The sequence below is a fragment of the Nycticebus coucang genome, chromosome 8 (assembly GCF_027406575.1).
Source record: "Nycticebus coucang isolate mNycCou1 chromosome 8, mNycCou1.pri, whole genome shotgun sequence".
Classification (NCBI taxonomy): domain Eukaryota; kingdom Metazoa; phylum Chordata; class Mammalia; order Primates; family Lorisidae; genus Nycticebus; species Nycticebus coucang.
In genome coordinates, this window is record NC_069787.1 from 36,574,694 (window position 1) to 36,595,428 (window position 20,735).

Consider the following 20,735-nt stretch of genomic DNA (forward strand, 5'->3'; position numbering starts at 1 on the left):
TCATATTTTAAAGATCTTGAAAAAACATTACTTCGTTTTATATGGAATCAGAAAAAACCTCGAATAGCCAAGACATTACTCAGAAATAAAAACAAAACAGGAGGAATCACACTACCAGACCTCAGACTTTACTACAAATCGATAGTGATCAAAACAGCATGGTATTGGCACAAAAACAGAGAAGTAGATATCTGGAATAGAATAGAGAACCAAGAGATGAATCCAGCTACTTACCGCTATTTGATTTTTGACAAGCCAATTAAAAACATTCAGTGGGGAAAAGATTCCCTATTTAACAAATGGTGCTGGGTGAACTGGCTGGCAACCTGCAGAAGACTGAAATTGGACCCACACCTTTCACCATTAACTAAGATAGACTCTCATTGGATTAAAGATTTAAACTTAAGACATGAAACTATAAAAATACTAGAGGAGAATGCAGGGAAAACCCTTGAAGAAATTGGTCTGGGTGAGTATTTCATGAGGAGAACCCCCCGGGCAATTGAAGCAGCTTCAAAAATACACTACTGGGACTTGATCAAACTAAAAAGCTTCTGCACAGCTAAGAACACAGTAAGCAGAGCAAGCAGACAGCCCTCAGAATGGGAGAAGATATTTGCAGGGTATAACTCTGACAAAGGTTTAATAACCAGAATCCACAGAGAACTCAAACGCATCAGCAAGAAAAAAACAAGGGATCCCATCGCAGGCTGGGCAAGGGATTTGAAGAGAAACTTCTCTGAAGAAGACAGGCGCACGGCCTTCAGACATATGAAAAAATGCTCATCATCTTTAATCATCAGAGAAATGCAAATCAAAACTACTTTGAGATATCATCTAACTCCAATGAGACTAGCCTATATCACAAAATCTCTAGACCAGAGATGTTGGCGTGGATGCGGAGAAAAGGGGACACTTCTGCACTGCTGGTGGGAATGCAAATTAATACATTCCTTTTGGAAAGATATATGGAGAACACTCAGAGATCTAAAAATAGATCTGCCATTCAATCCTGTAATTCCTCTGCTGGGCATATACCCAGAAGACCAAAAATCACAACATAACAAAGATATTTGTACCAGAATGTTTATTGCAGCCCAATTCATAATAGCTAAGTCATGGAAAAAGCCCAAGTGCCCATCGATCCACGAATGGATTAATAAATTGTGGTATATGTATACCATGGAATACTATGCAGCCTTAAAGAAAGATGGAGACTTTACCTCTTTCATGTTTACATGGATGGAGCTGGAACATATTCTTCTTAGTAAAGTATCCCAAGAATGGAAGAAAAAATACCCAATGTACACAGCCCTACTATGAAACTAATTTGGGACTCTCACATGAAAGCTATAACCCAGCTACAACTTAACAACAGGGGGAAGTGGGAAAGGGGGGGGGTGGGTAGAGGGAGGGGGATCGGTGGGATCACACCTGTGGTGCATATTACAGGGGTATTTGCGAAACTTGGTAAATGTAGAATATAAATGTTTTGGCACAGTAACTGAGATAACGCCGGAAAGGCTATGTTAACCACTGTGATAAAAATGTGTCAAATGGTTTATGAAGTGAGTGTATGATGCCCCATAATCATATCATTGTATACAGTTATGATTTAATAAAAAAATTAAAAAAAAATAGTCAAAAGACATAAACAGAAGCTTTTCAAAAGAAGATAGACAAATGGCCAATAAACATGAAAAAATGGTCAATATCACTAATCATCAAGGTAATGCAAATTAAAACCACAATGAGATATCGCCTTACCACTGTTAGAATGGTCATTATTAAAAAATACAAAACTAACAGATATTGACACGCATGCAGATAGAAAGGAACACTTGCTCATACACAGTTGGTTGGACTGGAAATTAGTACAACCTCCGTGGAAAACAGTACAAAGATTCCTCAAAGAACTAAAAGAAGACCTACCATTCTCTCCAGCAGTCTCACTACTGGGTATCTACCCAAAGCAAACTCTGTTTTATTGTTTCTTTTCTGCTCTAATCCAAACTTAAGCTGGGTTTGAGTCTTCTATAGCTTTATTTTCTACTTGTATTGACTATAAAAGTAAAAACATTTTAAATGTACACAGAATCTCATAATTTTTAAAAATAGAGCAGTGGATCATCAGAATTATTACCATTTTCCAAGTGAGAAAACTGAGGATGAGATTAAATTTATTTATTGAAACCCAGCCCTGGTCCAAAAAGGCTTCTTACCAATCAGGTCAACTCAGAATATAAGTAACAAAAGTGGCTTTTCCAAGCAGATGCAGAGACCAGCTGAACTAGTGCTGGAATGATCTTCTGATCTTCATAGTTTTTCTGCTACAACAGTGGTTCAGATCCACTTTCCCATTATCAATTATGAAGTGAAATGTTTTACAAAAGAATTTGCTTTTTAAAGTTAAAACTTTTTAACATTTAAAAGAGCAAAGTTTTAGCCGAGTATTTTATACTATATAGCATATAATATGCTTCATTCATTGAACCAATATTTTCTAGTGCCAGGCTCATGTAGGGCACTAAGCTAGGCCTCAGGAAGATATCAGTGAATGGGATGGCTCAAAAAGATAATCTACCAAATTCAATCAAAACTGTCAAGTGGTTAGACAATGTGGTGTGGAATTGCACAGTAAGAAGACCTACCCTGGGCTACTTTGTAAATTGGTGGGGTTGATAGTTGTATAAATAGAAAGACGAGGTAAAGGAGGGAGAATAGGTAGGAATCTTCTAGGAATGTTTTCCTAAGAGATAAAGAAATGTAGGATTGATAAGGCAGACAAGCGTACTCCCTAACTGAGCAGTTCTCAACCTGTGGGTCGCGACCAATGAAAATACATCCTGCATATCAGATATTTACATTACAGTTCATAACAGTAGCAAAACTACAGTTAAGAAGTAGCAATGAGAATAATTTTGTGTTTGGGGTCACCACAACATGGGTAACTGTGTTAGGAAGGTTGAGAACCACTGCCCTAACTAAACATCATCTGTCACATGGCCATAAATGTAACAACAACAAAAATACTTGAGGACTTCTATATATTACCATACTGCCCCTAACCGGATACTTTAGTCCATCTGAGGGGCCGGTGCAGAAGTGTGTTTGCTATTACACTTTTTTTTTTTTATTGTTGGGGATTCATTGAGGGTACAATAAGCCAGGTTACACTGATTGCAATTGTTAGGTAATGTTCCTCTTGCAATCATGTCTTGCCCCCATAAAGTGTGACACACACCAAGGCCCCATCCAATCCTGCTTTATAGCATTTGTCAATTTCCACAGTGTAAATTTTCCCACCCTGGGAATAAATCAAGCCACCAAAGAGAGTTCACTGAGTGTGGAGTTGGGAAGAGATGTGTGGCACTGTAGTTTGTTCCATAGTGATCCCCGTCTTTTCCTATATGGTGGCTAGTTTATTTGGAAGAGCTTCTTTGTAGACTGATGAGAGTACAGGCATTGAGAAATTACTGAATATTTAATGTTAACAGCTGAGTAACATAGAAAAGAATGCGGGGTGTTCACGATTTTATTGCTGTCTTCATTAATAATGCTTTAGGGAGTCCTAGATTCACTTTTCCCAGAAAGTCTAATTCTCTGTATAATTTCCATCATGCAAACACCCCAGATGTAAATAACCATTGAAGCATGGATAAAAGTAAAAGGTAGTAAAATAATCAGGCAATGAATTTTGAGTATTATAAGTGTATTATGTTTGTTTTTAATATAATTTAATTATAATTTATTTTATTGTTGAGTTATGGATGTATTTAATACTGGCTTACAGAAGTTTCTGTAAATTTAATAATCAACTCTCACACCTTTGCAAGCCGGCTCTAGCATACCAATGGGCCCACCATCTTCAGTAAAATAGCCATGATCCTTATCTAAAACAAGGCCTCACACTCCCCTCTTCCTCTGTTTCTTACAGATCAGCAAACAGCAGCTGCAGACAGTCAAGGACCGGTTTCAGGCTTTCCTCAACGGGGAAACCCAGATTGTGGCTGATGAAGCTTTCATGAATGCTGTCCAGAGTTACTATGAAGTAAGAATCACTGCGCAGAAAAAATTCTGAGCTACTGGCCAGTGGGAACAGCAGTTTTGGCATTCCACAGGATTACTACCTGAGGCGAAGGGGTTGGTGGTTGGTTACACTGCTAGGGAATAAAAGCATTTTGTTGGGGGGTGGGGGGTTGTAAATGTAAGCTACTGTTGACCAATGATTGGGTTTTATAACGAAGAAGTATGCTGAGTGCTTTTCACATGATTTTTAACGGTCTTCCAAGTTAGGTCCCGACTGTAGTCCCATTTTAATGATGAAAAGATTAAGGGTTAGAGGGACTAATTCAGTTAACTCGAAGGCATACAGCTATTAAAATGTCACAGCCTAAGACCTTACCTGAGTCAGGAGCATTTTCCCAGCACTTACACCATTTCTGAGGCATGTTAAGCACCCAAGGATGGTGGCTTCATGAGCTTCTGATTCTTTCTATTAAAATACTGCCTTGAGTTGTTTTCTGGAGGTCCATGATACAGTGTTCTAGAGAAAACCGACAGAAAAATGCATATGTCCTAAGTGTGTATCACAGGAAAATTGGTACCACGAGACCTCAAAGGTTTATTTATCAGTAAAGCAGATTTGCAATTCCACAAATATTTTTAACAAATTTTCAAGTTCTTTCTCAGTGTGCAATTGGCTATTCTCTGTACATCGCTGAGGAAGTGGACATGCCACGTATTGGCAATGCTTTCCCAATATGCATATTTCAAAAACGATTGTTTGGTCATTGAAAGATATTTTACTTTACATTAGTCTATTTTCTGTGAACCAAATAAATATTCTGTGTATTTGGAATCCCATGCCCCAAATGTCTTTTCTTTCCATTGTCAAGGCTAGATTAAAAATCATTAGAAACCAACTCTAGGCACTGCTAGCTTACAATACCCTGCAATTCACAAAAATAATGATAAACTATAGAATTAAGTATAACAAAATCTAGCAGAATCTGATTGTTCCCCATGGAATTGCTTCACTGATTTTCTTCCTACTCTCTTTCCTTTCTTTAGGTATTAGACAGAAATGTGGGTGCTCCTGCTTTGCTGGTACCCTAAGCTCATCCAGCATTGGATTATCCAGTCCACAAAAGATGCTTTCAATCTGTTACTTGATTGCATATGGTGGATAAATCTTGATTAGATAAAACTCTCCTTCCCATTTACTAAAGTACTTGACTCCTTCCTTCCTGGAAAGAATGGAGCAAGATTGCAATTAGACCTGTGAAAATACTATTGATTGGTTTGCTAATCAGTATTCAATAGTCAACAGCCTTTGTCTCTGTGATATTTGTCAGGTGCATCCACGCACTAAATTCATGTGCCCTTTCCTTAAGGAAATTCCTATTTGGATCTATCTTAGAAGTCAAGTTTATTTTTATATTTGCCTGACTTAAAATCTTTTTTGATTTTACAAGTAGCATCCATTATTGCCAATGAATGTCAAACTTGGCTGCTTTATCAATGTGGTACAATTTTTCAGCTGAATTTCATCGTAAGTAGAAATGAGATTTAAAATCACGATGATGAATGGCAATGAATAACTTGAATATATTTAACTAAAAGTTTGTTTAGAAACTGCCCAGGAATAAAATTAATTTTTTTCTTCTTTTTCAAGTTCTAAAAGTCAGTGGGAAAGTAATAAGAAAACCCTTGTTAGACCAAGAAAACATTTACCAATCGTTCTCCATGTTTAAAGTCATACACCAGAGTGTATAAATTTGTAGACGGCACATCTTAATTAAAAGCTCATTTGACTAATGGCATAAATTAAAAGAAAGTACCATTTCTATCTATTAATTAAATTTAAAAATTAATAGTCATTGACTTGCTAATGAGTCTCTGGAAATTACATTATATCTATAGTGATTCTTATATTTTCCTCCATAGTGGCTAGAGTATTTGGAAGAGCTGCTTTTTAACCTAATGAGAATACAGGCATTGAGAAATTACTGGATATTTAACATTAACATTTGAGTAATATGGGAAAGGATGCAAGGTATTAACCATCTGACTGCTATCTTCATTAGCAATGCTTTAGAGCAGCACTTCTCAACCTGTGGGTCATGACCCACAGGAACTGTATTAAAGGGGCTTAGCACTAGGAAAGATTGAGAACTGCTTTAGAGATTCTTAGATTCATTTTTCCAGGGACGTCTAATCCTCTAAAGAAGAGGTCCTCAATCAAGGGATCAGGATTAATACTTTCCTTGGGTGAGCTCCAAGTTGGTTTGGCCTCTCTTTCTCCATTCTTGGGCCATGGCCTCCCATTGGCTTCGTACTTGGGCTATAGGGAAGGTAGGGTCTCTTCCTCCACTTACTCTGGGATCCAGTTCTTTCTCTATTCACATCTGTCTTAGGGCTCTAGAGTACAAATGACAAGACACCTAGTTCAAACTGGCTTAAGCCTAAAAAGAGATAATTTTTTAAAATAACTTAAAAGTCCAGGGTAGAGTTGGCTTTAGCCATGGCCGAATTATAAGTCTACAAAGATGCCAACAGGATGGTATCTCCCCCCCCCACACCCCCAGTTTCCTCCATACTCTTCCCCATGTTGGCTTCATTCTTGGAAAGGTTCTTGCCCTGCGCAGCACACTCGTGGCCCCAGGGCACATCCTACCCATTTAGCAACCCCTGGAGCAAAGACAACATCTCTGGTGAGGGTTCCAGCGAAGGCTCAGGGGCGACCTGGTTAGACTGACCTGGGTCCTTCCTCGAGCCCCTCACAGTGGATGAGGTGAAATAGACTGGGAGATGAGGTATAGGACAGATGCCACCTCTGGAGCCTGAGTGCATGCCCAGTCCCACCAAAACCCCTTGCACTAAAAGTGCAATGATTTCCCACTGAGAAATTAGATGCTTTTTACCAGAAGAGGGTATGCTCAGCAGACAAAACCAACAGATACCCTCCTTCCAAATTCATTCTCTCTCCCCCCTCCCACTCACAAACACACACACAATAAGCAATTGGCATCCATAATCTCATTAAATCCTTACCAAAATCCTACAAAGGAAGGGTGTTTTGTGTATAATCCCTATTTTAAAAGTGAAGAAACTAAAACCAAAAAGATTAAGTTACTTTCTCAGGTGACAAAGCTAGCAAGCAGCAGAGCCAGGATTCGAACTCAGGAGGCCTGACTCCTGGGCCCATGCTTCTAAACACTATGTCTTCGCCTTCTATTACTTATGTGCCATATTTTAATCGTGACCAGGCTTATTCCTGGGTTTTTTAAATCTTCTTAATTCTGATATCTAGGTATTTTTCTTGTTTATGTCGATATGATAAGCTTTCGCAGAACAGGAAAGTATATCATTCTGGCTTCTCAGCCTATCAGGGAGAAAATGGGAGATGGACCAGCCTCACACACAGGATGTATAGCCACTGAGTACCAGCGCATTTGCCTGTGTTTAAAACAACCTTGAGGTTGCTTGGCTGTGGGGGTGGAGAGAAGGACTGATGGATGAGGGCGAGTCCCTGAACTGACTGCCCTTCACAATTCCATATTTATTTGTTCATCTTCCATCTCTCATTATGACCTGTCTGGAATTTGGCAGAAAAGAAGGAAGGATTTATGGATCTGCTCAAATAGAACAGCGCCTGGGGTTGAAGTCTTTTGTGACAGCTACTAAAAAATAAAAACAGAAATAGAAACGCACACACACACACAATACAGATAGAGTTCCCAGCACAAAGGAGTTTTAATGATGCTTTTAGAGACCCACAAACACATCAGTACTTAGTGTCTCTATTCATTATAGAGTGAGGCTGGCCCAGGCCCCACGTCCACTTCGACAGACTGACAACTCAAGACAGATGATGTGCCTGGACAGTGAGTCTCTTGCCACCCCTTTTTCCCCATGGCCATCTCATGTCCCTGGGGCACGTCACCTCTCCTGCCTCCTCAAACTCCAGCCTTCTTCCTCCACACATGTGACATCCCACCCTTCTCCCCTCATCCTGGGGCCTGGCAGTCATATCATACTGTGGGACAGACAGATCCCTCCATGTTTCAAAGCCTCTCAGTTTGCTCCTTGTCAAAGGAGGGAGGTTACATTTGCTTCCTGGGACAGTGAAGGAGAGTGAGGTTGGTGGAGGTTCAGTGACTTGTCCAAGGTCATCCACTATTGCGTGGCCACTGTGTGTGCAGGAGGAGACTATATGAAGCAGGAAGATGTGCAGGATGCCGGGGTCACCCAGCCAGTTATGGACACCAGCTGGGAGCAGAGTTCCAACAGCCTTATTTCTTACCCCTTGTTATCAAAGTTCATAGAACATCTTCTCTGAAACACCAACACATTGTGTCTTTGTTTCCCTTTTACCTTCTTGCCCCATCTAGACATAATCTTACTCAATGGGGCCCTGCCGGAGAAGTCTGCTTTGTTCTTCTTGTTCATTCCCTCCTTGAGCAAATGTTTCCCGAGCACCAGCTATGTCCTAGACACTATCTCAGGCACTCGGAAGAAACAGTAGAAAATAACAGCTACAGCCTTGCCTTCCTGAAACTTATAGTTTAGCTGGAGATTCAGATATTTATTAAACAGTCATAAAAATAGTAACAGATGGCATCTGTGGAAGGGCTTGGAGGAAAAAAAATTTGGGGCTGAGCGTTTCTAACTGGGGGCTGTTCCACATTTGTGGGACACAGGGGGATCAGATGGGGAAGACAGTATGGCTTTGTTGTTGAGCAAATGTTTCCAAGTCTCCTCTGGTATTAGACAGCAAAGAATTAACTGCTTCGTATCCCTGCCACCATTGTCACCTGCCGGTCCTCCTACAGGCACCTCTCGACTGGCTTTTCTCTTCGCTCCCTTCAGTCTGTTTTCTGCCTTAAAGTCAGACAGTCTGAGTATCATGGTTCATGTCTGTCATCCTAGCAATTAGGGAGGCCAAGGCAGGATGATCACTTGAGGCCAGGACTTCAAGACCAGCCTAAGCAACAAAGCAAGACCCCTCTAGGCATGGTGCACACACCTGTAGTCCCAGCTACTCAAGAGGCTGAGGCAGGAGGGTCATTTGGGTTCCGGAGTTTGAGGTTTCTATGAGCAATAGAAACAGAAAAAGATTCTGTTTAAAAAAAAAAAAAAAGCTAGAGAATGTGAACTGGAATGTGCTGCAGCCCAGCTTAAAAGCTGCCAGGGCTTCCCAGTGCCCTTAAAATGCAGACCAGCAACCTCATGCCTCCTCCCATGGCCTTGGTTGCCTGGTAACTTCCACCCACTTTGCACTGATCTCACCTCGACACCCCATTGCCACAGCCACACTGGCTCCTCCTCATCTCCTGGGGCCCTCAGGGGCTTTACACACCCCGCTCCTTCTCTCTGAAATACCTTGTAGCTCTCTGTTCACTACTCCGTTTCTCCCATGCCATCTCAAAAGTGTCTTCCTATAGGAAGGCTTTCTCCATCGCATGTTGGAATAGCTTCCTGATTATAGACACCCAAGGACCCTTGTGCTTTCCCTCAACAGAGCTCATTCCAGATTGAAATTATATATATAGTGTTTTGGATTACTAGGATAAGGACTATTGTACTTAACAAGAGCTGAATCTGTGTTTTTCATTGTATCCCTGGCACCTGGTCCAGTATCTTCCACCTCGTGGGTACCCAAGGAAATGATGGATAAATAAATGAGGAAGATTGAGATCATTACCACCAGAAGGAAAGCCTGAAACCATAACCGCTCAGCTCCTTCAGTGCACAGATAAGAAATCAGAGAATAGAGAGGGGAGGTGACTTACCCAAGGTCACACACCAAGTTAGTGGCAGAGCTGACCTGGGTTCATAGTTATAGCTCCTACCACATGCGACACGGCCTCTCCAGAAACTTCCATTTGCCTCAGAACTGTGCTGTTCTTTGAGATCTGCAGCTGTTGCTGACACTCATAATGTTTTGGTTAGATGGGGAAACCACCTGCATTAAGCATTTCAGGTTTTCAGGTGAATTCTTTAGTTTATTAAGGCTCATAAGCCCTGAGGATTCATTCAAAACTTTTCCTCTCTAATTGATTTTCAAATGAACTCTAAGGTCTCAAGTGAGCATCAGTTTCCAGGCACAAGAGAGTGGCCACGATTGTGACCCTGAGGAGCAAACCTGAGCCCTCCTTTACAAATTAGTTCATTAAAGTCAGTAAATGGAGGCCTCCTTGTTAACATCCCTCTACCCCAAGAAAGGCTTGGTGACGAACTGTGAAGCAGGAGTGGCCCCCCCAGCAATGCTGTCCTCAGACAACAAGAGCATTTCCTGAAAGCTGACAGGGAGTGAATGTTTGCTCTGCCTCTTGAAGGGTATTTATGCACCTTCTCAAGTATGACCAGGACACAGCTCAGAAGCGTCAGATGTTTCCTCTCTGTGATTAGGAAGCAGCATCTTCGCTGCCTGGTATAACATCCCAGAACCGTGTAACTTGTGCAAGCTTCCAAATGGTGGGCAGAGGAGTGAAAGTAAAATATTTGTAATGGATGCCTTCCTCCCAGGCCGTGGGCAGCACTGGCAAAGACAACCAGGGGCTTTCAACCAGGCAGAGGGCTCCAGAAGGAAGGAAGGAACCAGGGCAGAGGATAAAGACCACACATTTGTAGTCAGACAATTTGAGTTACCAAGAGCAAGGCCCTTTCCCTTTCCAGAGTCTTGGTTTTCCATCTACAAATGAACAGAACATAAACACCAACATTCAATGTTGATTCACTTTCCAAGTGTCTGGCAGGTGTTATACTGGGGCCTAAAGCTAGTGTGGAGAACAAGAATGACCTAGTCTTTGCCCACGTGGAGTTTCTATTTCAGGAAGGGGCTCAGATAATTCTGTACACATTTGCCCAATACTAGTTTAATTCTAATTGATGGTATCATGGAAGGGATAAAATGACATACAGATAGTGGTCAATGTTTAGTGGTATGTGCCAGATACCATGCCGGAGACTTTACATATAGTAGTAACAATCACCACTTGATATTAATATGGGCCAGGAACTATTTTAAGTGGCACAGGGACTACTATTACGCCCATTATATAGATGGGAACATTGAGGTTAAATTGCCCAAAGCCACACTGCCTCTAAGTGACCCAGGCAGTCTGAGCACAGAGTCTGTATACTATGTTACCTCTCATATTATCGTCTCATTTAATCTTTGCAACAACCTGGTAAATATGGTAGATGTAGGCACAGAAACTAAACAGGTAAGTGACTCATCTGCATTTGGCCAGCCAGGAGGCCGTGGGGCAGGATGGAACCTCCTGTGACGCTCGTGTGGCATGCTGACCCACTGCCCATCCCAGGGAATGGCTTCTCCTTGGCCAGGTCTCTCATGGTCTGCCCACCCTGGTCTTCACAGGTGTTCCTGAAAAGCGACCGTGTGGCCCGCATGGTGCAGAGCGGGGGCTGCTCTGCCAATGACTCTCGGGAGGTCTTCAAGAAGCACATTGAGAAGCGAGTGCGCAGCCTCCCTGAGATTGACGGCCTCAGCAAAGAGACGGTGCTGAGCTCCTGGATGGCCAAGTTTGATGCCATCTACCGTGGGGAAGAGGACCCCAGGAAGCAGCAGGCCAGGATGACAGCCAGTGCGGCCTCTGAGCTGATTTTGAGCAAGGAGCAACTCTACGAGATGTTCCAGAACATTCTGGGGATCAAGAAGTTTGAGCACCAGCTCCTGTACAATGCCTGCCAGGTAAGCTGTCTCTCACCTGGGCCCAGAGCTGCGGGTAAGCAGAGCCACGTTATAACTTCTGAAGACCACTTCTTGATTTAAAAAAGTAAAAAGAACTAATATTACAAATGGTACTTTATGACAACACTAGTTAACAGTTGAATATGATCCAGGCTAGATTATAGTCATGCTTTTCTTCTGAGTTTAAAAGAAATTAAAACATTTCTGTGAGCCTCTATAAGTCTCAGGGGCTGTAAGCACTGAGCTTACTGCATCTAGTGGAAAGTTGGCCCTCAGAGTAAGGCCTGGTATCTAGGCGTCAAAACTGCTAAGAATCAAAATAAGGAATTTTTTTTTTTTTTAAGAATGATGTCATTAAAATAGCTGGTGTTCACCAGCTGAAACTTGTACTTCCTCAGCTCAGGAGACAAGTGGACTTAACACCTTGGCATCAAGAGTAATCATTTTAAGTGGAAAGCTTAAGGACTGAGGTTAATCAAACCCACATGTGAGTCATATCATGCATTAATTTCCAAATGAATCTGAGAAGGGGAGGTGAAGTTCTGCTTGGGCCCACCTCAAAAAGGGCCTGTATCTCCTCTGCATGGAGGGCTGGAGCGTGAGATATCCTAGATCTCGACTTCCTACCCTGCATTACTGTTACATTCATTCATTCAACAGATATTTCTTAAGTGTCCTCTTTGCAGTCTTTGGAAATTTGAGTTTACTTGGTAGCATTTTTAAAATACACATTACCAGGCCCTAGGCCTGGAGAGTCTCCTTCTGCAGCCTCAGAATAGGACTTACGTATCTGCATTTTAAACAAGGGCCTCCTTCCTTAGTGATTTTGCTGTCCTTTCCCTTATAAGATCTAGGAGAGAGAATTACCTTTGCCTCGTTTGCTAATATCCTCAGTGTATGAAATAATTCTTGGCCCATAGTGAGCATTCATTGGATGTTTATTGAATTAATAAAAGAATAATGGCAAATTCTTTTAATTAGTTGGGAGGGTCTTATCCACTGTTACAGAATCTAGAATTTTCTGGATGTTTTAGGAAGTGTTCTATTTAGCATTTCGTAATGTAATACATCAGCATATTATTCAAAGATATTCCTGATATCTGCTTTCCTCTTAGCCAACCACAATCCAAAATATTATCAACCTGGACGTGAAAAGTTTTTATGATAAGTCCAGAACAAGGTGTCATTCTGTCACCTAAGCTGGAGCATGGTGGTGCAATCATAGCTCACTGTAACTTCCAACTCCTAGGCTCAAGTCATCCCCGCACCTCAGCCTCCAAACAGAATCTTTTATTATTATTAGTATTAAGTCATATACATATATATAGATCTTGAATACATGTATGCCTTTGTGGGATTCAATGTGTTGATTATTTGTACAAATTAGAGTGCTTACATCCTACTAATTAACATAGCTTGCACCTCATTTACTTAATCACAGTGTTAAGACATTTGTGTTCAATACTTGATAGATTTGTGCTCCATAGATGTGGTCCCACCAGTAACCCTCCCTCTTTCCAACCACCCCAATCCCTTCCCCTCCCCTTCCCTTCCCTCCTTCATCCTGGGCTATAGTTGTGATTCGTCTCTCATATGAAAGTGTGAGTGATTATAAAACAGAATCTTGCTATGTTACCTAGGCTGGTCTCAAACTCCTGGCTTCAAGTGATCATCCCACATTGGCCTCCTCATTCATGTATATTCCAAGTGTGAGCCACTGCACCTGGCTTCACGTGGAAGTTTTAGAAGGGGATAGGCAGGTGGTAACACCACCCCTACTTACCACCCCCATCAACTTCTTTCTCACAGGAAGTTGTCATAGCTTCAAAAAGATTGAAAAATCACCTACCTGAAATTATCATAAGATTCAAAATTACAGAGAGTCAAGTGTTCCTAAGCCGGCTAGGTATAAAATTATTCTAGGCACTAATTTTTCTTCTTATTGAAATAGCTTATCATGCGTATTTTCTGTTCTTGTTCAAACATCAGCCTCGTTGGAATGAACATATTGCTATGCCATTTCTTGTATTATTTCAATGTTTTTCAATTTGTTGAATTGAATTAAGTGGCGGGACCATATTGTACTTTTTTCTTCTAAAAAGTGAATTGATTCAACTCATTTTACCTTTAATATCTTCTCTGTGAGTTAGGAAAAAATTATCATAATATTAAAAATGATGCCTCCCTAGAATAATGATCATCCTCTTTAGCCAAAATAGAAATATAAGAAAAGTAAAGGAAAGTACTTTTTGGGACAGGGCTGCTTAATATTATTACACTGTACATTCATGCCTAAGCCTGATTATTGTTTCAAGGTATCACATAGGTAGAAATTAGGAAAAAGAATATATGCAGTAATTCACACATGTAAAAGTACTATGGATGAATTCTGAATATACGATTTTTTGACTTCTATTTCTTTAGTAATCTAAGTTATATGAGTGTATTACCAAACAAAAGTATTTTAAAAGAAAGATAACATGTGTAATGATAATATATCACAAATGATGTAGAAATAGATATTCCTATAACTTACTATTAGAATAAATTATTAATAGAATCTTTCTGTATTATGTTAATTTGCAACAAAATAGCTTTTTAATGGGCAACATTTTGACCCAGCACCTCTGCCTTTACTGCTGTTACTAGTAAACAGAGATGTGTGTAAAAGTGTTAAGTTCAAAGATGTTTATTGCAGCCTTTTATATGACAATGAAAAAAAGGAAGCAGGTTTAATTCCCAACAGTAGGGGATTAATTAATGATATTTTAATTTAGTCATATGAGAGAATATTTTTTATCCAATAAAAAAATAATAAAAGAGTTGTTATAGAAGAAAGCTTACCACAGGGGGAAATGTTCATTAGATATTGCTAAGTGGAAAATCCATCTACGAAACAGGATGGGCAACCACAGCTCCTTTTCATGGAGAATAAAAGGATAGAAAAAGTACTGGATAGGCAAAAACAAAATGTTAACTGTGTTTATCTTTTCTGGGTTTTCTTTCTTTCTTTTTTTTCTTTTTTTTTTTTTTAAAGATTTTGCTCTGTTGCCCATGCTAGAGTGGCTGGAGTGCAGGGGCGGCATCATAGCTCACAGCAAGCTCAAACTCCTGGGCTCTCAGGTGGTCCTCCTGCCTGAGCCTCCTAAGTAGCTAGCACTACAAGCACACGCCACCATACCTGGGCGTGGTAGGTGGTAGAGACAAGAGTTTTTTAAAATTTTTGGTAGAGACAAGAGTCGCTCTGTGTTGCCCAGGCTGGTCTTGAACTCTTGCCCTTAAGCAGTCCTCCCACCTTGGCCTCCCAAAACAATAAGATCATGGATGTGAGCCACTGCACACAGTTTAACTATATTTATCTTTAAGAGGTAGCATTAGGGTTGATTTTCATGATTTTCACTTTTGTTTGTCTATATCACCAAATTTTCTGCCTTATATATACAATTATTTTGTAAATGGAAACAAATACCAAAAGTCTCAATAAAGAAACCATCAGAACCATGAGCAAAGAAGAAAATCATCTTCTGAATTGTTCTCCAGACTTTAGCCATTCACATACCTCTTTTACAATTATTGCCATTTCTTTCTTTTTTTTTTTTTTAATTGTTGGGGATTCATTGAGGGTACAATAAGCTGGGTTACACTGATTGCAATTTTTAGGTAAAGTCCCTCTTGCAATCATGTCTTGCCCCCATAAAGTGTGACACACACCAAGGCCCCACCCCCCTCCCTCCGTCCCTCTTTCGGTTTTTCCTCCCCCCCATAACCTTAATTGTCATTAATTGTCCTCATATCAAAATTAATGATTGCCATTTCTAAGTACAGCCTGGATGATTATTGCTTTAATATTTCTTATTAAACCAACTCCCAACTCACTTTTTAACCCATCCTTATCTTAAGAAGTAACATATATGAAATCACAGCTTTGATGTACTCGTTGGTTGGTTTGTTTGTGTGTTCGTTTTTTAAATAATGTGCATTAAAATGAAAACTAATCATTAAAAGGAGCATTCTCATTTGGGTAGATAAGATCTAGATGACCTCTTAGCTCATCTTACACCCACCGTGAAACATGTAAGGCACTGTCAGGGCAGCCAGCGAGGCTGGTGGGACAGAGTTCTCTGATGCCATCCCAGAAAATAGCCCCAGACCACCCAGGGCCACTTTCATATGAAGTCTGCACTGCCAGACAACAAAGTAGAGATACGATTTACCTCCCTTCTCTTCCCTTGCTGGCGGGCTGCATATGGACGGGCAGAGGCAAAAATAGTGCACCTCTCATGCCCTGCAATGAAGTGTCAGAAATTACAGATTCAGTCACCTGCTTATCAGCTACAGTCAGCTCTGCAAGACTCTTATCAACTCACAGGAGCAAGGATACAGAAACGAAGTCATACTGCTTCCATGCTCACCCTGCTTAAATTGTTTCTCATTTTGTATTTTCTAGACCTTCTTTTCCTTATGAGACAAAGCAATTCCTAAGTGCTGTCAAACGCCAGAAATGTGCATAATGTTTTCCTCTTATATATATTGCATCCTAGGGGAAGCCGTGGTCTGATTTCAGGTGCTTCTTTCTGGAAGTTACTGTGCTCCCTATGAGAGCCTGCCAGTAGCTGCCATTTTTATTTCAAATGAGAGATAACATTTATCCAAAAGTGATTATATCAGTAGTTTGTTGTAATATGAACTGTACCTATGAAAACAAGGCTTAACAAATGTCTTTGTATTTTCATATAAAGTTTTTTTAAATTCTGTTTTATTTGAAATTAAAAGGTCAGTCTCATAGAAAAGTTTGCTCATACTCAACGTAGTATTTGAAGTAAAATAATTGACAACTCTTATTATGAGATTAGAAGTTTTTATTTTTCATAGACCCTTGGGACAAAGCCATCAATTATGTAGTTATTTGAACATTTGAGTTGAGTTCTAAAACTAACTCAAAAAAAGCAAGGGAATCTCTGAGTGTAGGTTACGAAATGAGGCTAAGGCAGATCTAGAATGCGCTTCTTCATGAAATGCAAAGCTGCTGCTGCTGCTGCTGACGGTGGTGGTGGTGGTGATGATGATGTGACACTTAAACCACTGGGAAGATGCACCATCTCAGCCCTTTCCTTTCAGTGGCCTCTAAAGTTGGTGTCAACTTGATGTCCCATTGTACCAGGTGTCTGCTGATGCTTACCCCTCTGCTAAACTTTACCCCTCTGCTAATCTTTAATTGTCTCATTCAAAAATGTGTGGACGTTTTCCTTCAAAAACACCTCAGAGTTGCATTTTAGGCATCCAGTCTATATCTTCATGTATTTTTAAATGCAAATAAACTCTTCATTGTGAAGCAACTCAGGTAATTTTGAAGGGATGTGGATGAGAATGAACTCAGGGAGACACCGTTTCCTCGTGTTTCGATGGTGCTCTTTGAAAATGCCATTTCCGGGTGTGTAATTACCAATCACACTCTTAGCTCCTGGAAACACCAGGAACATGACTTTGGCCTTCACCTTCACTATCTTATGTGCCTGACTGGCAGCAGGGGTAACATGCACACTCCAACTACTGTGTGTAGACGATAACCATATTGTTTTCATTTATTCCTCTCTGAATTTCCAGAGATTTTTTTTTTCAGGTACATCTGGAAGACTTGATTTAAGACACATAAAAGATGACTTCCTAATCTATAAATACCTTCATATTTTCAATATTGAATTCTTCATCATTATTGACCTGCTAATTTTCTTAACACTTTCTTTCCTTTCTTCCGATCCATTATCGACATGGCCTTTGATGTTGTGGTTATCTTATTATAGTACTGTCTTCCTAGGCTTGATTAGTACTTGGCAGCTTTTCAGATAGTTGATTAGACTCTGAAGAGAAACCTCAAATTATCAGGCTTTCAGCTGTGACCCAGATTGCCGGGTTGTATCCAGACCTCATTACAGAGTTTTTTATCTCCATCTCACTACATAGCTTTTTCCTGGTCCAGAAGTTTCCAGTAGATGTTGTGGCTAAAAAATTAGCTTCTTGGGTCAGACTCTATTTCTAAATCACTTTTCTTGACCCAGCATTAACAATACAGATTTTTGTATAGAATGATCTTTCAATAAATATCTTTTGAAGAAATGTTTTGTAATCTGGAATGGAGAGTCGTATTGGCAATCTAGTATTAAATACTTTTAATTAAAGGCATAGTTTCATTATTCATTCATTCAACAGATTTAAGCACCTACTATGCACCAGGTATCACGTGTTATGTGCTAAAGACAAAGCCTAAACTTTCTTTTTTTTTTTTTTTTTTTTTTTGGTAGAGACAGAGTCTCACTTTATGGCCCTCGGTAGAGTGCCGTGGCCTCACACAGCTCACAGCAACCTCCAACTCCTGGGCTTAAGCAATTCTCTTGCCTCAGCCTCCCAAGTAGCTGGGACTACAGGCGCCCGCCACAACGCCCGGCTAAAGCCTAAACTTTCTTATCTTGCCCTGGAATGGCCAGCTCTGTACCCCCGACTTTTTTCCTTCTCACTCACTACACTCCTCTCCATGACTTTATAGTTGTTATCCTGCTTAGAGAATTGTATTTGTTTCTTTAGTACTGCTGTGTAACAGCTGTACTACCAACTTAGCAGCTGAAAAGAATATTATTGAAAAACTTTCCTAGATCAGAAGTCCAGGCATGACTTAGCCAAGTCCCCTGCTCAGGGTCTCCCCGGGCTGGTATTAAGATGCTGGCCGGGCCATTTCTCCTATGGAAACTCAACAGGGAAGGATCTGCTTCTAAGCTCCATCGTGTTGTCGGCATGACTTTTTTCTTACAACTATAGAATTTTTCAGATCTAGCGACAGTAACAGTTTCTCTGGTGCTTCAACTCTCTCAGTTCTAGATGTACTTTTAAAAGGATTGCCTCATTAAGTCAGGCCCCTGAGAGTAATCTCCCCTTTGAAGTAATCTAAAGGCAGCTGATTAAGAACTTTACATCTGCAATCTCGTCACTCTTGTCCTATACTATGGATTAGAATCAAGGCGTAGGTCCTGCCCATGCTCAAGCGTGGGATGGTAAGGAGGGCGTATCTCACCGGGCCCAACTGTGGCTGTCATCCCTTTGCTCTCTCCCATCCCACTGTGTTTAGTGTGGCTGTCTCTTCCAGTTCAAATGTAACCTTTTAAGGGAAGCTCTCCTTTACCATTCTGCCTAAAGTGGGCTTCTCACGGTTTGCCTTCTATTCCCCCAAATCAATGCCTTATTTATTACTAGGATAGCACTTAACACAAATGAAACTATGTCATGTACTTACTTTGTTATTGTCTCTTTCCTCCTCTAGATTTCTTTAAGAGCAAAAACGTTGCATGCATCACTACCTGGTCAACACCTAACACGATGTCTGGTATAAAGTAGATGCTCCATTAAATACGGACTCAATCAGAAAATGCAGAGGCTGAGACATTTACAGCCTGCTGGGGCTTCCATGCCCACTATACACAAAGGTGCATTTTTTTTTGCTGTCAGTCTGTGACCTGAATCCATCTGGTACTACTCCTACTTTATAAGGTAGACATCTCCTTGATGTCACAGGACTCTTCCAGACATAAACTTTTCCTGTGGCCACATTCAACCTTGTCTCTCCCATCACACACTTGACTAATGAAGGACAGAAATTAAATCTCATCTTTCCAAAGTCATATAATGCCTCTAACAGTGATTAGATATTTGATGGCCTGCCAATTTTAAATAACTTTGCTTACCAGATGTACTTTAATTCCTGCATTCTTCAAATGGGAAAAGAAATGAGATACATATATCACATGAACATGTTCTACTCAGAGTTAGAGGCGTTCAAGTTGTGGGAGGTACAAGCCCGGAGAGGAATATTTAATTTCCCAGAGTAATAATTTTCTGAAGAACGTGTCGTGCTTTTTCTTATTTCTCTGTGAGTTGTTTCTAGAACACATGGCCAGATATCTCTGTGTGACTGCACCTGCTGTTACTGAGAGACTACCAGCAACGGAAAGTTGAAATCGAGAGACAGTGGGTGTGCTGCATCTAAGGAGCAGGGAGTTGGGCATTTTCTAAGCAGCCTTCGAAACTGCTATAGACGTTTCAGTAATCTCTCTTCTTTGTTGCCAAAATTGAATCATAAATATGATCATTTATTCCAAGTCTTTCTTAAGCATTGAGCCATAAAATTGTAATCAGAGGTGTTAAAGTGGGGTACTTTTAGAAAAGACAAACAAAAATGATATTCTCTACCTTTTGCCAAAAATGATAAAACCTGTTATAAACCATCTAGCACAGTCTTGCAAATAGAGATATGTCACCAGCCTTCTGACACATTTCACCAGCCCAGACTCCCATGGTCATGATTTTAATCGACCTTCTGCCTCCAACGTGTAGCCGTCTTGCTTCCTCAATGATTCAGAACTAAACTTAGCAGAAGCTTGGGTAATGGAGTGCAGTGTACTGAATAAACTTTGTTGTTAACCCTTTTTGTTTCAATCCTGTTTTGATATATGAATAAAATACATTAGTTTTCCTTCCTAGCTAGTGAATGATTCTACATCAGTCTTTTAGGGTAAAGTCTTCATCAGTGGAGGATTCCTGATCTATGTTCTGACCTCCAGTTTGAACGGCAGGCATACCAACCAAATATTAATATTAAACACTACGTGCCAGACACAGCCTAATACTGTACACACACACACACACACACATATATAACCATGTTTAACCCTCATAACAAACCTAAAAGTAGACATTTTTACCCACATTTTAATAAAGAAGCTAAAAGGGGGAGAGAGAAAGGATAAATGATTTTTCCAAAGTCAAAATCAAAACCCAGTCAGCAGTAGAGCTAGGATTTCAACTTGAGATTGCATGACTTCAAAGCAAGCTCTTAAGAAGTAATCTTTTTCACAGAGAAGATTTTGGAGATTAAGTATAAATGTTATTGATATGTCTATAAAAGGGGCCAAGAAAATATATACATATTTTAAGAAAGGAAAAAACTATCTTAAAATTGTAATACTCA

General features: G+C 40.3%; 1 protein-coding gene across 13 annotated transcripts in view; it reads left to right on the forward strand.

Annotated features, from left to right (window-relative positions):
- CADPS (calcium dependent secretion activator) overlaps positions 1–20,735 on the forward strand; it is a 499,139-nt gene that overhangs the window by 121,869 nt on the left and 356,535 nt on the right. For all 13 annotated transcript variants that reach the window (XM_053599820.1, XM_053599828.1, XM_053599822.1 and 10 more), the window contains exons 2-3: positions 3,938–4,051; positions 11,390–11,722. In XM_053599820.1, coding sequence (XP_053455795.1) covers positions 3,938–4,051; positions 11,390–11,722 — 447 coding nt within the window. The remainder of the gene's footprint in view (positions 1–3,937; positions 4,052–11,389; positions 11,723–20,735) is intronic.